This window comes from Microcebus murinus, chromosome 12 (assembly GCF_040939455.1).
Source record: "Microcebus murinus isolate Inina chromosome 12, M.murinus_Inina_mat1.0, whole genome shotgun sequence".
In the NCBI taxonomy this organism is placed as follows: Eukaryota; Metazoa; Chordata; class Mammalia; order Primates; family Cheirogaleidae; genus Microcebus; species Microcebus murinus.
In genome coordinates, this window is record NC_134115.1 from 71,711,432 (window position 1) to 71,724,079 (window position 12,648).

The following is a 12,648-nucleotide window of genomic DNA, read 5'->3' on the forward strand; positions in this document are numbered from 1 at the left end:
TAGAACTTTCCATACAACACCAAATTTATTTCTTAACAACACTCAGGTTGTAGGCTCAGATAAAAATACAGAATACCCAGTTAAATTTGAGTATCAGATATATAACAAATACATTTTTAGTAGGTCTCCAATATTACATGGGACATATTTACATTATTTTTTATCTGAAATTTAAATTTAACTGAGTGTCTTATACTTTCATTTCTTTTACATCTGGCAGCCTTAGTTATAGCAACTCCGAGATTATCTCCTTTAATAGTTGGAGAAAAATGAGGCTCAGAGAAGTTAAATAATTTGGTTAAGGTCACACTACTTGTAAAGAAGAGATAGAATATAAAATTATCAGAAGGTAAAATATAATAGGAAAGTATAAAGAACAGGGACCCATGAGCTTAGGAGAAATTAGAATGGGGGACATTTTACGTGGCTTTCAAGAGAGATGCAAACTTCATAAACTGATGGGTGTTATAGTATAGTTATAAAAAATGATATTGCCTCATTATAAGAAATATTTTTTAACACGAATGTGCTAAGAGAAAAGCAGAATCACCTTTTCTAGAATCTCATAAATAAGCTTGAGTCTTAATTTCACAATTTTTGTGAAGGCAGAGAAGGTGGTTCTAGACTAGTGGTTCTCAATTTCAGTTGTATGTTAGAATCCCTGGGAAGCTTTTATGGCCTATCCCGGACCAAGTGAGCCTGAATCTCTATATGGAGGCCTACATTTTTCTATTCTATTAAAAGCTCCCCAAATGATTCTAATGCTCATTCACAGTTGAGAGTCCCTGGATTAGATGCTAATGGACTTCTCTGGGCTTCTTTTAGGCTGATGAGTCTTACATGCACTGGGACTAAGGATCTTAACCTTGGTCATACTTTGAAATCACAGGGGGAGCTTTAGAAAGTTATTGATACTGGGTTCCATTCTCAGAGATTCTGATTTAGATGCTACAGGGGGCAGACTTGGCACTTTTCAAAGTTTTCTGGGATAGTCAGAAGTGCTGAAGGCTAAAAACCAAAGGCTTAACTGATGCTTCTCAAACTGATACATGCTGAGAATCATCCAGGAATCTTGTTAAAATGCAAATTTTGATTTTGCAGGATTGGGAGGAGGCCTGAGATTCTCCATTTCAAACAAGATCCATGTGAATTAGCCCACAGGTTGCCAAGTAAACTTGGCTGTTCTCATAAAATGAGTTAACGTAAAATTCCATGCAAAATGTGAATAATCACTTATTTGACCCGATGGATCAACAGTGCTTAAAAAAGATGCCAGTATTAGTCGGTACTGTCACCAAAACCCAATAGCTCTAAGCCTTCTAATTTATAATTATTTGGGGATAAACCCCCCAAATGCAAATAAATTCAATAATTAACTAGTTCATAAACAAAATGTTTGCCATTCCAGAGTCAGTAATCTTGTGCTGTATTCCAGTTTAATCATTAATCTGTAATACAGTTTTTGACCTTTTTATTGGTTTGCCGCCCTTGAGAAAAAGCCCATTAAATGTTCTCATAGAGTTTATGAAGTTGGTTGAAAAAAAATTTTTTTTAAATGACAAAACTGATCTATAAACAAAATGTAGCAACACAGTTATTTTGTGTCCCTGGTGTCATTTTCAGGGATGCTAAGTCTCATTTAACTTACTTTTACAAGTTGCTACCTCTCCACTCCACCGTCTATTCTTCTGACAGACACGTTCCCTATTCCCCTGTGAATCAATGGAGAAAAATCATTGAGAAGGTCATAACTCTATAATAGAAAGATAATAAGGCAATGTCCTGACTTGCCAAGCAAATAATTCTATAAAATTAAATATTTCTAAAAAGCACGTATTCATTATTTTCTTCTTATTCAGAAAGTAATGTGTATTCAGAAAGATTGGAAAATAGAAAGTTTTCCAGGATTTTTCAACCAGAGATAAACATTGTTAACATTTGCTGTGCTTTTCCTATTCCTATATACATATGCATGCATAGGAAAATATACTTTTATAATTTGTGAATTGTTTTTTATTAATTTTGAGGAAGTAGATGACAAATCTTTAAGACCAGCTCTCTAACCAACTAACTACTTATTTGGGTACTTCCAGAATGGACTGTACTCAAGTAGTTAATTTTAGTCAAGAGTTTAGCATTTTCTCAGTACTATTTTTTCTTTGTTCTCTATTCTCCAATGATTTGAATAGACATTCTGTTCTATGTCAATTTTTATTCTAATAAAAACTAAAATAAATTATCAGTCAATTTTTTCTTTTTGAGATAGAGTCTTACGCTGTCACTCAGGCTAGAGTGCAGTGGTGTCCTCATAGCTCACTGCAACCTCAAACTCCTGGGCTCAAGCGATCGTCCTGCCTCAGCCTCCTGAGTAGCTGGGACTACAGGTGTGTGACACCACACCCAGCTAATTTGTCTACTTTTTGTAGAAACGTGTTCTCGTTCTTGCTCAGTCTGGTCTCGAACTGTCAGTGACTATTGACTTAAAAAATCAAACATTATCTGTTTGCTTCCTCCTTAGTAAGTTGCAAACTTTATCATGCTTTTCCTTCTTTTTTTCTCTCTTTGCTACTTTACTGATTTTGTTTTTGATGAATTAAATTGGAGTTTTAGATCCAGGTTAGGATTAATTTTGATCTAATGTATCTAATTTTTCAACAAGTAGCTTAGATGTTTGTGTTAAGCTTTAGAATCATAACAATCATTTTATTGTTCATTAGCCATGATTTTATAACATTATCCCTTTTTTGAGTTTTTCTTTTGATTTGTCCTTCAGTGGGCTTTAGTAAATTTTTTTTTTTTTAGTCCTTTTGTCATGTAGTCTTTGATAGGTTCTCTGCTTTCTCATGGGGCAAGAGTTTCTAGGCAATCTTCTACATTTCTTGCCCCAGACCTGGAATTCTCCAAGAAACTGGACATCAGCAGTTTAGAAAAGTTTCTCAGGTGATTCTTACATGTAACTTGGAGCGAGAGCTACTGCTATTGTACCTCTCTCAATTTTATGGTTAACCCCAAAATATTTCCAAAAAATTTAAGGTAAATTATCTACTTTCTCAAATTAAATAATCTAACAGTTTGCTGTATATTTGTTCATAAATTTGTTCATAATTTTATACTACTTTTCTTCTTATTAAATTGCAAGATTAGTACTCTCACATGAAGAACAACTAGATTTCAAAAACAGGAAAACTCTCTAGTTGCAATCAACTGTTACGTTATCATCCTTCCTTTTTCTTTTTTTTAAACTTTTTGAGGTAACAAAACAAGATCCATAAAATCCTCATCCCAGCTTTTGTATACCTATCTTATTATGATAACTCCTTTACTTCATGGTCAGAAAATAATGGGCTATGCTACACAAATTTAACAGATAACTGGCAATGAATACTTCTGCAAAACGTATATGTAAATACCACCATAACAATAAAAATAAAAAAGAAGAGTTTCTGAAAAACCAAATGACAACATTACCTAATGTAAAACAGACCTCTTAAATTTCAAGTTTGGGGACATTATGATGCTTTCAGCAAAACTGATGGCAGCCCTCTGACTACCATAAATAGAGATAAATAAGGAGTCCTGGGTAATGCTGATGGAGCTTTAATATCACAAAAGAAGGAAGCTGGTATTTGGTTGGAACTTCTGTGAGGATTTTTCAGGCCAGATCTGCCATATGGGAACTTGGTGTCTCAATGCCAAAGTATATGAGATCATTGCTTGAGGGAATCCTGGCTTTGCACATCTAAATCCTTGTGGTCACCTCCCCATGGTGACAGGTGACTTCCCTGTGGCAGAGTCTGATCACCAGCAAGCCTAAACACAGGCTTATGTGGTCAATTGGAGTAACAGTTTCTGTCCTGTGGTCTCAAACCTACTACTTCCTTTTCCTTTTCATGGCTTTGATTTCATAATTCGGGGCTTATTTTGCTTTTTAAAATTATAAGTCACCTTAAATATTTCTTAGAAAATGTGAGCATATAAGGCAACAAAGTGTAATAGAATCTTCTATGACCAAAATCAGTGAAACAAGGTTGTGCTAATACTAAAAGTATTCACAAGTATATCAGAAAAAAATGAAAATTAATTCTAGTGAGACAATTTGTTCACTTACCTCTAATTCATAGCCAGGTTCACACTGATAAATAATTGTGCTTTCAAAGCTATATTCACTGCCTATCACAAATCCATGTTCTGGACTTTCAGGTTTCCCACAGGAAACTGGACTGCAGGATTCATCTGAAAATAGTGGCTCCCAGGTACCATCAAGCTGAGTGACAACAAATTATAAACTACATTTAGGCTTTAATGTATATGAATGAAGAAGTTTGCAAACATTGGTTATATCGCAGAATAATCCCCAAAATGATAGTCAAAAGGACCTAGAGTTGGATCTTAACTTTTGCCATTTATTATCTGTAGCCTTAAAAGACACACAATTATTAGAAGGCCTTAATAGTCACCACTAGACAACTCTGCAGATTTCTTAAGCCCACAAACCTGGAATTTTCTTTCTAATGGAATCTATTAAAAATCAAGACCACTAAGAAGGATGTTTTCATTATAATGCATGATGCCTGGAAGTTTGACACAAATATTCCATGACTTATACCATTTTACCCTTATATTTCACATGATTCCACATTTTAAAGTTTATGAGAAACAGCAAAATTCAGACATACTACTCAAAGCTTAAAAAGATGAGCTTCATTTTCTCCATTTCAACATGAATACTTGAAAATATTGTATCATATATTTTTAAAGGGGTCATGTAATATAAAAGTGTGTATAAATATATGGATAAATATTATATGTACTATATTAATATTTATTTGTTTTCACCACCACAGTTAGAGTTAACGTTTTTCAGCCTTATAGTGAGCAAAGTGAGGTACACATGGATGTATTTCTTGAAGATTGTTATTCTATTGCTAAAATTTTCCTGTTTTCTTTGAGGAAATAGTATGAGTTGGATAACAGCTTAAAACAGGATTTGAGGCTAAACCTTTTATTCTACATATGAGCCAAACGTAATTTTGCATACATGCTTACATCACAACCAACCATTTCCTTAATGTATATAAATTGTGTTTATATACATTATTTAATACTGTAAATAATGCTTCAATAAATATTTTTGTTACATAAATTGTTCTGGGTATTACTAGTAACTTTATAAAGCTACATTTTTTAATATGTCCGGAATTTATTTTGGTTATTTTGATTTTTACACAGTGGTAACTTAATTGTATCAGACTAATTGATTAGTGATGATTCCTATATCAGAATCTAGAGTCTTGTGATGATTTCTTTATCAGAATCTATTAATACTTTGGACTAATTTCTTCTGTTCCATTCATTTTTCCTTCTACCTAATTTTACATGAATACTGTGCTGATAAAAGTTGTGTAATTCTGTAATATGTCTTAATTTTGGGAGGGACTGGTTCTCCTTCAATATTCATTTTTCAAAATTTTTATTGATCTCCTCATCCAGTTAGTCATTCCATGAACTATAGAATAATTTTGTTACATTATGATAAAATATTTCTAGGTACATATACAGTTTTACATAGTTCATGTATTTAAACACTTAGAGTCTATTCTACCTTTTGGACCAAAAAAATCAAACCAAAACTAAAGCAAAGGAGAGAGTATGTGGAGAAAGTAATGAGGGCTGTCAAAAATAAACCCATTGACTCAGGAATAAAAGGGCTTAGTCCCTAGTATCACAGGTTCCTGCAGGGGTTGTGGAGGACCACCTAATTGTCCACACACCCAGCATGGAGAGCATCAATTTGATACCCTTAATCAGATTGGAACTCTGGTTCAGGCAGCTCAGGGTCTTAGAAAAAGTTTTTCCTGGAACTTTTTTCAGCTCTAAATGTAAAAGGGACCATCTGGAACTCTACAAATTTTGAGAGCACGGTAACTTTGGCAATCTTCTGACTTGTACCCTGTGATGAGTCTGCTTTTAGGTTTGGCATTAACCAGTCTCTGAGTATGCCTGATTTATAAATGGAAATTTGAAAGGAGAAGGAAATAGTTCTTGAGTCCCTACTATATGTTAGGCAAGTAAGAGACATTGTATAAACATTAAATAATTTAATCCTTTCAATTATCACAGATATACAAATAAAGAAAACAAGCAGGCGGGAGATAAGGTCACAGAACCTGTAAATATTTCAATATTAATTAATATTGAATGCAGAAATATGCTTAAGATAAAAGTCATTTCTGTACCATGCCACATTCCTCCCTTTATAGGGTTCTTCCCCAACTCCAGCGAGAGTGTAGCAATGACGCTTTTTAATTTTCTTTCTCTGGTATATCTTATGGAATCTAGGAGAAGGGATGTGCTAGGGAGGTCTGCTATCTATGGTGCTGATTCCCATATTTAAACTGAGAAAGTGCCAAAGTTAGGTAAAATGTTCAAATATCTATAACAAGATGTGCATGATACATTAACCATAAATCCTATGCATTGTAGAGTGTCTGTGTGTAGAAATCAGCCATAGGCTATGCAAAATATGTTTCTCATTTTTGTGGAGAGATCAAAGGTTGCCAAAGCAGGCACTTCCTCCATTATTCATCTAGTTTCTCACACCAGCAATACAAAATATGTATTTGTATACACATTTTTTTTCAAATAAGGAATATGAAGCTCAGAAATTTTACATAAGTTTCTGAAAGTCACACAAGTACTAAGTAACAGAGGCAGGATTCCACTCCAATTTTCTGTCTGCTTCTGGCACTTTCTTAGTTTAAAAATGGGAATATTGTAAAGAAAGATATATTTTATTATATTTCTACCAGAAAATTTCTCAAATCATTTGACATGAGCAAAAATTTGAGGTATTTTTTTTCATCTTAGGACAGCAAGATACTGCTTGCCTGGCAAGATATGTATATATAGGAGTTATACCTTCTAATTAAGACAATCTTACCTGACATGTTGATATGTTAACTCCCTCATAGGTATAACCTTCTGCACATGACAAAGAAACTTGCTTATTCACACTGAAATTGTCCCCATGAACAAGTATATGCGTTATGTTTCCCGGAAGAGGACATTTTTTAGGACTGCAGGAGATTCTCTCAGGGAACCAACGGCCATCTTTCTGGCAGGTGAATGTGTCTATATCTGTGTCCATCGTATAACCTTCCAGACATCTGCAATGGAAATGCAAAAATGAGTACCTTAAAGAAAGTAAAATACAGTTCCTGAACTATTCTTGGATTTAAGAAGCTGTTAGAAGGCTCAGTAGACATTTTATGCAATATATTAAATATGATTCAAATGTCAGGTAGATGCCATTCCATGCAAAAACACCAGTATAACAATGATAACCAGATCAATCGTTAGTTATCCACATGAAAGATTAGCTAAGTTCAAAGTTCAAGTATTGTTATTTACCTTTCTTGCGGATAATATCATTATTGAATTCATTTTTATTCTAAAATAGCTAACAGTTCAAGAAATTCTAAACAAAGTCCAAAATAGACTCAATTGTTAGGAAGAATGTGACATAATATTTACTGAATATCTACATTGTGCCAGGCACTGTTCCAGGACTGTAAAGGCTATTTATTTTAATCTTGATTATTAGGCCTTATCATGTAACTATAGTATGGGTGTTCAAACTCAAGTCAACCTGGTTCTAAAATCCTTTACAATTTTTAAAATTTGCATTTATTTGTTCAGCAAACATTTACATAGCACTTATATTCTAGTTACTGTTCTAAGCGCTCTACAAATATTAACCTATTAAATTTTCATGTTAGCCTTTTGAATAGGTGCTGTTATTATCTTTATTCTTATTTTGTAGACAATGAAATTGATACCAGAGAGATTAAATAGCTTTCTCAAAGCTACACAGCTAGAGAGTAATAGAGTTGAGTTGCTACCTACTATTAAAAAGGCATTGTCATACCTGCTTTTACTACTATACTACACTATCTTTTTGATGAACCCATTACATTATTTAACACTTATCCTTGGATAACATTTTTAAAATTTCACAAATTACCAGGCCAGGTAGGAGTCAAATGTTTTGCAAACTTGGAATGACCTGTTTATTTGACAGGTAAAAATCTGAAAGATAATGTCATCAACACACAACAAGGAATATAAAACAGGGCAGTGTTGAGAAGCAGGTGGCATTATGGCTTCTCAAGATACCTGACACACCAACATCCAGATAGAAATTGTAAAATGTATGTACTTCCAAAGCAAGGAATAATATATATTTTCTTCTGCTCAGTCTGTGACTCACTACAATTTGGCTTCCTTATCATTGTGGCCCTCCCTTGGATCTACTTGTTACTGCAATTAAGAAAATATGAAATTGAGACTACCATGTCCACAACAGAAATGCTTAAGACAAGCTGTTGAGCTATTAATCAAATTGAACATGCCAATGTGTGAAAGGCAATCCATAATTCATTCAGAAATGTGAATCATATCTAAACTGTTTTAGAGAGTTGTGGTAATTTTGAACATTATGGGTATTTATTCCAATAAAAATTTTAAATTCATAATTCATTCCATTCATAAATTCATTCCATCTTTTATTTTAATAATACATTTCAGATAAGGAACTTGCCAGCAAAAATCACTATTTGAGCATTAAATGCTTAGTTTGCTCAGATATATAGTTCCCTTATTTATATTGGTCAATGAAAGTATGTGCTTTTTGGCCTGAATTCTTCAGTTTTTTGCCTTATTTCCCCAACACTTGCATGTACAAATACAATCATAAAATTATAATCATAAAGAAATTTACCATCACTAAGTTTACAAAAAAAGCGTTCTGATTCAAGAGCTTTTCAGGTTAGCTAGAGGATCTTGCTGTTTCATGAAGTTCAACAGAACATGATAGTCATGATAATTATTTTAGAAACTACAGTCTGAAAAAAGTATAAATTTATTTTTACAGTCAATGGATTTCTACATAATTATGGGTAGAATAAAGCCAAGTGTTAACACCTTTGGTGTTTGGAGAGCAGTCCAGAGATGGTGTTCTCTTCCCAATTAGCTATATTTCTGATCTATCACTTCTCATTTTGTAACCCTCCTGCCTGCACCCCTTGGAGACTTTAGAACTTTGGTCTTACCTGAGCTTCACTTTACTTTCATAGGTGTGTGTCTCTCCAGTTGCCAGTGCATTTGCGACAGTTGGTGGGGGTCCACAGGACAGGGGCTCACAGGCTGGGTAAGGCTGGCTCCATGTTCCTTTCTCTGTACAAATCAGATCTGAACTGCCTTGTATGACATACCCAGACCTGCAGCTGTAAGTTATTACATTTTCCTTCAAAGGGCTGCTCTCACTGATGAATGCATTTGGTAGCGTTGGGAGAGAACCACAAGAAGCGTGTTCACAGTGTGGAAAGCCAGAGCTCCACTGGCCATTGGCTTCACAGGTGATTTCAGACGATCCCAGGAGCGTGAAGCCTTTGAAGCACTGAATCCGGGCTGCCTTCCCACAGTCAAAATCTGTCCCATTGACGGTTCCATATTGGATCACTGGTGTGGAACACCTGCAAGGCAGGCAGGAAGGTGGACTGCCACTCCAGGAGCCATTGGAGAGACACTTTCTCGAAGAACTTCCATGGAGCTTATAACCTGGAAAACACTGATACTGTATATGCCCCCCATGAAAAAAGGAAAAACCATTAGGGAAGCCGTGAGCAAGATCTTCAGTAGGGCCACAGTTGACAGGTTTACAGACAGGAACCTCTGCATCCCAGTTACCATCTGATTGACAGGTAAGTTTTGGAGCGCCGTGCAACACATAGCCCTCCTGACAGTGGAATACCACTTCCTTCATGAAGTCGTAGTCCAGGCCATCCATGACCCCATTTGCCACTTGTGGTGGGGTGGCACATCTGACAGGTACACAGTCAGGAGTAGCTCCACTCCAACTTCCACTGGCTAGACAAACACGGCTCCCAGCTCTATCAAGCAAGAACCCTTCATTGCAAATGTATTCAATCTCCTTTTGGAATGTATATTCATCTCCTTTCACCTGGCCATTGGCTGGGACTGGGGGTGAACCACAGTCTACAGGAATGCAAACTGGCTCATTCCCATCCCAATTTTTATTTTCTTGGCATGTTCTCATCTCAGTGCCATTTAGCACATACCCAGGGTCACACTCATAGTACAACATGCTCAGGTATGTGTAGTTGCTTCCTTTGATGGATCCATTCATGACTGGATTTGGCTTTTTGCACGAAATGGCTTCACAGTGTGGGGAAGCACCACTCCACTTTCTGTTCTGTAGACAAAGTCTTATGTCAGATCCCACTAGAACGTGTCCCGGTTTGCAGCTATACTGCACGGCACTTCCCATGGTAGTCTCTGTAAAACGCAAAAAGCCATTTTCAGGAGCAATAGGTAAGTCACATTCAATGGAAATGCAGGAAGGTGCGCTGCCATTCCAAGTTCCATCTTCCTGGCAGATCAGCATAGGGTTCCCCAAAAGTTCATATCCTGGATTACAGGTATAGGAAACCATGGTGCCATGTAGAAAGTTTGACGAATGGGTAGCAGGAGACTCCTTTGTATTTTCCCAGGTTTTAGCCACTGCTTCCAAATGATGAGGAGGGTGAGGAGTCAGATATGGAACTTCCATCATGTCATCTTCTTGCTCAAAATATCCCTGGCCATCTTTGACTTTAGTGCAATCTCCAAAATCTATGTGAGGAGGGAGGCCACAGTCTATAGGAACACATGTTGGAATGGAGCTTGACCACCCTGACTCTTCACAGGTCTGCATGGCGTGACCAGCCACCTGAAACCCAGGGAAGCAGCTGTAGATGATCATGGCGCCATAGCTGTAATCCGCACCTTCCACGAAACCATTTTCAATGGGCCGTGGGGGGTGACAGTGGATAGCATTGCAAGACGGGGCATCCGCATCCCAATCGCCTGTCTCTAAACAGGTCAAGGCTTTGGGACCTTCAAGCCGGAAGCCTCGGTCACAAGAGTATGTAACGGTTTGTCCGTAGTGTAGGTTTGTGTATGAGAATTTGCCGTTCAAAATATCCTTGGGCTTCGGGCACTTGATGGGTTTACATGTTGGTTTTCCTCCGAGCCAGTGACCATTTTCTCCACAAAGGGTGGTGGCATTTCCCACCAACTCAAAGCCTGGCTTGCAGGTATAGAGAGCTGTGCTGAGATAGGCAAGACCCTGCACGTCGATGATGCCGTTGAGGATTTCCTCGGGTTGGGGGCATTCTACTGGAACACATTCTGGCAGTGGAGAGCTCCAGGTGCCATCAGCTTGGCAGAGGGTGGTGGGATCTCCTCTTAGAAAAAACCCGTCTACACAAGAATACTTCACAGTACTTCCAAAATGAAGAGCAGAAGAAGGAGCCGGCATACCAAAGGAAATTAGGGGAGGTGGCAGGCAAAGTACCATCTTACAAACAGGGAAAGAGTCATTCCACTGCTGGGATGGCAAGCACTTCAGGACGGCAGGGCCTTGTAGGGCATGCCCTTCTTTGCAGGAAAACATCACCACTCCCACCTCGGTAGTCAACTCCTTCAATACCAGCTGGTTTTCCAAGAGGGGTGGCTCTGGGCATTTGGCAGGCACACACTTCTGGTTTGGTTTCTTATTCCATTTGCCAGATTTCTGGCATGTCCAAGAACTATCACCAATAAGCTCATAGCCCTCATTACAGAAAAATTGAACCTTGGATCCTACTTCAAAATTTTCTCCTTTCATGAAGCCATTCTGGATGGGAGGAGGTTTCCCACAGTTGAGAGGGATGCATGACAGGGGGGATTCACTGTGCCAGTGGCGATTTGCTTGGCAGACAAATACAGGACTTCCAACTGACTTATAGCCTGGGTTACACTGATACCTCACTTCACTCTCAAAGATCCTGCCAGTTGTATGCTGTGTAATAGGGAGAAAACAAGTGAGTGCAATTTGTATAACATATGATACAATTCACTAAATACTTGGACAGTAAACGGCAATTAAACTAAAAGACCTATGTTAAAATGAATCTATTAGAACTTAAGCAGATAAGGATTTATGTTTTTTCCAATAGCTCCATTCTGTTTTTTTTTAAATAAGTGCACATGACAGAAGATAAAATTTGGTAGTGCCTACTGCAGAAATGTTTATCACAGTACTGAATCCATAGTTAGTAGATCAATAGTCTTTATATTGATTGATGATTTGATGAGGCAATACTGAAAATTATAAGTTACTAAGTTCAAAAAAATCATGCTGTCAAAAAATGCTATTAAAGGAAACACAAAAACAAATACACATGTGTTTTTAAATGTTAGAGCATAAAAAAGGCAAATAAATATTTTTCATGGATATATCTTAAGAATACTATCAAAGTTTTGTTTTTATTCTTAACACACTTTTTAAAAATTGTTGCTATAACATAAGAATGGAAAATTAAAAACTAATATTCTAATGTTTTAAAGCAAAAAAATTAAGATTTCTGATCTCAAAATTCAAACAAGTAGGCACATAATATAATAGAGGCAGATGAATTAATTATGAAAATATAAAAATGACTATCATGATTCTTTGTTACTGATAATGGTAAATCACAGCTTCAGTGCCTTAGTGCACTTAGCAGCACTTGGAATTAATTATTCATTTTGTTTGTTTATATATTG

General features: G+C 36.5%; 2 protein-coding genes across 2 annotated transcripts in view; both read right to left on the minus strand.

Annotated features, from left to right (window-relative positions):
- TXN (thioredoxin) overlaps positions 1 to 12,648 on the minus strand; it is a 335,018-nt gene that overhangs the window by 112,004 nt on the left and 210,366 nt on the right. The window lies entirely within an intron of this gene.
- SVEP1 (sushi, von Willebrand factor type A, EGF and pentraxin domain containing 1) overlaps positions 1 to 12,648 on the minus strand; it is a 172,632-nt gene that overhangs the window by 16,512 nt on the left and 143,472 nt on the right. Inside the window, exons 38-41 of the mRNA XM_012736740.3 lie at positions 9,111 to 11,902; positions 6,941 to 7,166; positions 4,109 to 4,264; positions 1,649 to 1,712 (exon numbers count right to left, since the gene is read on the minus strand). Coding sequence (XP_012592194.2) covers positions 1,649 to 1,712; positions 4,109 to 4,264; positions 6,941 to 7,166; positions 9,111 to 11,902 — 3,238 coding nt within the window. The remainder of the gene's footprint in view (positions 1 to 1,648; positions 1,713 to 4,108; positions 4,265 to 6,940; positions 7,167 to 9,110; positions 11,903 to 12,648) is intronic.